This window comes from Alligator sinensis, unplaced genomic scaffold (assembly GCF_000455745.1).
Source record: "Alligator sinensis unplaced genomic scaffold, ASM45574v1 scaffold1121_1, whole genome shotgun sequence".
Taxonomy (NCBI): Eukaryota; Metazoa; Chordata; order Crocodylia; family Alligatoridae; genus Alligator; species Alligator sinensis.
Window position 1 is genome coordinate 132,140 of NW_005843357.1, and position 2,181 is coordinate 134,320.

The 2,181-nt window shown below is 67.5% G+C and overlaps 1 protein-coding gene across 1 annotated transcript in view; it reads left to right on the forward strand.

Moving 5' to 3' along the window:
- Positions 1-2,181, forward strand: part of RABEP2 (rabaptin, RAB GTPase binding effector protein 2) — a gene marked incomplete at its 5' end in the record, with an annotated part of 2,988 nt that continues 807 nt past the window's right edge. The window contains 9 exons of the mRNA XM_025194951.1: positions 1-87; positions 176-295; positions 633-941; positions 1,031-1,126; positions 1,236-1,334; positions 1,414-1,545; positions 1,650-1,788; positions 1,879-1,890; positions 1,987-2,042. Coding sequence (XP_025050736.1) covers positions 1-87; positions 176-295; positions 633-941; positions 1,031-1,126; positions 1,236-1,334; positions 1,414-1,545; positions 1,650-1,788; positions 1,879-1,890; positions 1,987-2,042 — 1,050 coding nt within the window. The remainder of the gene's footprint in view (positions 88-175; positions 296-632; positions 942-1,030; positions 1,127-1,235; positions 1,335-1,413; positions 1,546-1,649; positions 1,789-1,878; positions 1,891-1,986; positions 2,043-2,181) is intronic.

Below are 2,181 nucleotides of genomic sequence, written 5' to 3' on the forward strand. Positions count from 1 at the left end.
GTCGCCGCCCCCCGGAAGGAGCAGCGGGGAGGGGGGATCCGGCCCTCCGCCCCTCCCCTCGACTCCCTGGAGCAGCAGATGGAGAAGGTGTGGCCGTGGGCCGGCGGGGATGTCGGGGTCTTGGCAGGGGAAGGGGATCCAGGCATTAACCAGCCCCTTGCTGCCCCCCTGACAGGCGCAGGAGGACGCATCCCGGTTGCGTGGCATCGTGCTGCCCATGGAGGAGGAGATCGCTCAGCTCAAGGCCAAGCTGGGCCGGGCCGAGGCCCTTATCCGGGACTTGCGCAGGGGGCAGGTCAGCTGGGGGGGCAGGACCCAGGGGGCAGTGCCCCTCACTGCTGCCCCACACCCCCAAGACAGTGTGCCTCCTTCCCGACCCCTAAGCCTCCTCCGTCGCCCCTTCCAGTGCTCCTCACTTCTGATGTGCAGCCTCCCCCAAGCCCCCATCGCTCCCTGGTGCCCTCCACTCCTGGCCTGTAGCCTACCTTCATTGCCCCTCAGCAACGTCCTGTTCTCCCAACCTGCAGCCTGCCTGTGGCCCCTGGCAACGCCCCTCACTCCTGATCCACAGCCCCTCGCGTCACCCCTTGGCGATGCCCCCACCCCCTCCCTGACAATCTCTGTCCCCACAGAGCTCCCTGGGTGGCTCGTCCGAGTCCCTGCTGTCTGAGCCTGGGAGGCCGGAGCCCGAGGAGGAGGAAGAAGAGGAAGGGGAGGGCGGGGTCCTGGCCTTTGCCCGGGGGGGTGACAGCCTCTCCATCGGTGGCTCCCCCCGGCCTCGCCGGCCCAGCCCAGACCCCAGTCAGGGCCCTGGCCCAGGGGAGCAGGACGACACGGCCTCACTGGTCTCCACAGCCACCCTGGTCCCTGAGAGCATCTACCTGCCACCCCCTGGCTTCCAGCTGGTGCCTGCCGCTGAGTGGGGGCAGCTGCAGCTTGAGGCGAGTATGGTAGTGAGGGGGGTGGGGGTGAAGTCTAGGGGGGTCCCCTTGGGCTGTGACCTCTGATCCCTGCCCTTTGCCCCATCCAGGTGAGGCGGCAGCAGGAGCAGCTGGAGGCTGCCATGCAGGAGAAGCTGGGGCTGGAGGAGGCACTGAGGCGCAGCAGCGAAGACTGCAGCAAGCAGGCGAGCCCCCTCCCCAACCCCCTGGTGGTGCCCTCTCCCAATCTGCAGCCCCTCCCCCAGCACCTCTGGGGCATTTGGGGTTGTCCTAGACTTCCCTTTTCCCCCCCAGGTTCAGGTGCTGCTGCATCAGGTCCAGAGGTCAGAGCAGCTGTTGCAGAACCTGCAGGTGACTGTGAGCCAGACCCAGCACCGGACTCAGGAGCAGCTGGTGCGTGGGGTGGGGTTCATCCAGGGTGAGGGGGAAGGGGTGTTCGCCCTGCTGCTCACCCTGTTCTCTCCCATCGCAGGCTGAGCTGGCGTTGGCCCACAAGCGCCTCAGCCATGAGGTTCAGCGCCTGAGCGAGGAGAATGAGGGGCTCCGGGACACCCGGCCCCACCTGGCCCCTGGTGATGGGCACCCGGAGCTCAGCTCCTCCCAGGTACCTACTGCAGGACAGGATCAGGGTGGGTGCCCCCACCTCAGAAACCGCAGGCCCTGGTGTGCAGGGGTTGGGCTTGGGGCTGATTGAGTCTCAACCCCCAGGAACTGTTGCGACGGGCAGAGGAGCACCAGGTCGAGCGGCTGCGCATTGAGATTGTGGTGCTGCGGGAGCAGCTGGAACAGGAGGTGGCAGCTCGGGGCCAGCTGCAGGCCCAGCTTGACAGCCGATGCGATGACAGCCGTAAGCGGGGGCGAGGGACAGGTCTGCTCTACCCCCCTCCCTTCCGCCAGCTGCAGTAACCTCTCTCTTCTTTCCCTGCCGGGCTGGCAGAGCTCATGGAGGGTAAGTGGGGCTGCGTGGGGTCAGGGGATGCAGCTGTATGAGGTTATGGGCCGGCACCTACAGCTCACCCCTGCCCTCTGTGTTTCCTTCCCCCAGCGTCACTGTGCAGCGTCCGGTCGGAGATGGAGCGGCTGCAGCAGGCCCTGGGGCAGGTAAGCAGGGGTGGGAGGCTTGGGGGCAGCTGGCTGGGGCTGGAAGGGTTGGGGGGCCTGGTGGGGTGGCTGCTGGCACAGCACTGTGGGGTGGGGACAGGAGGGGTGAGGGTGCTGGGGCTGTGGGGGTAGTGGTGTG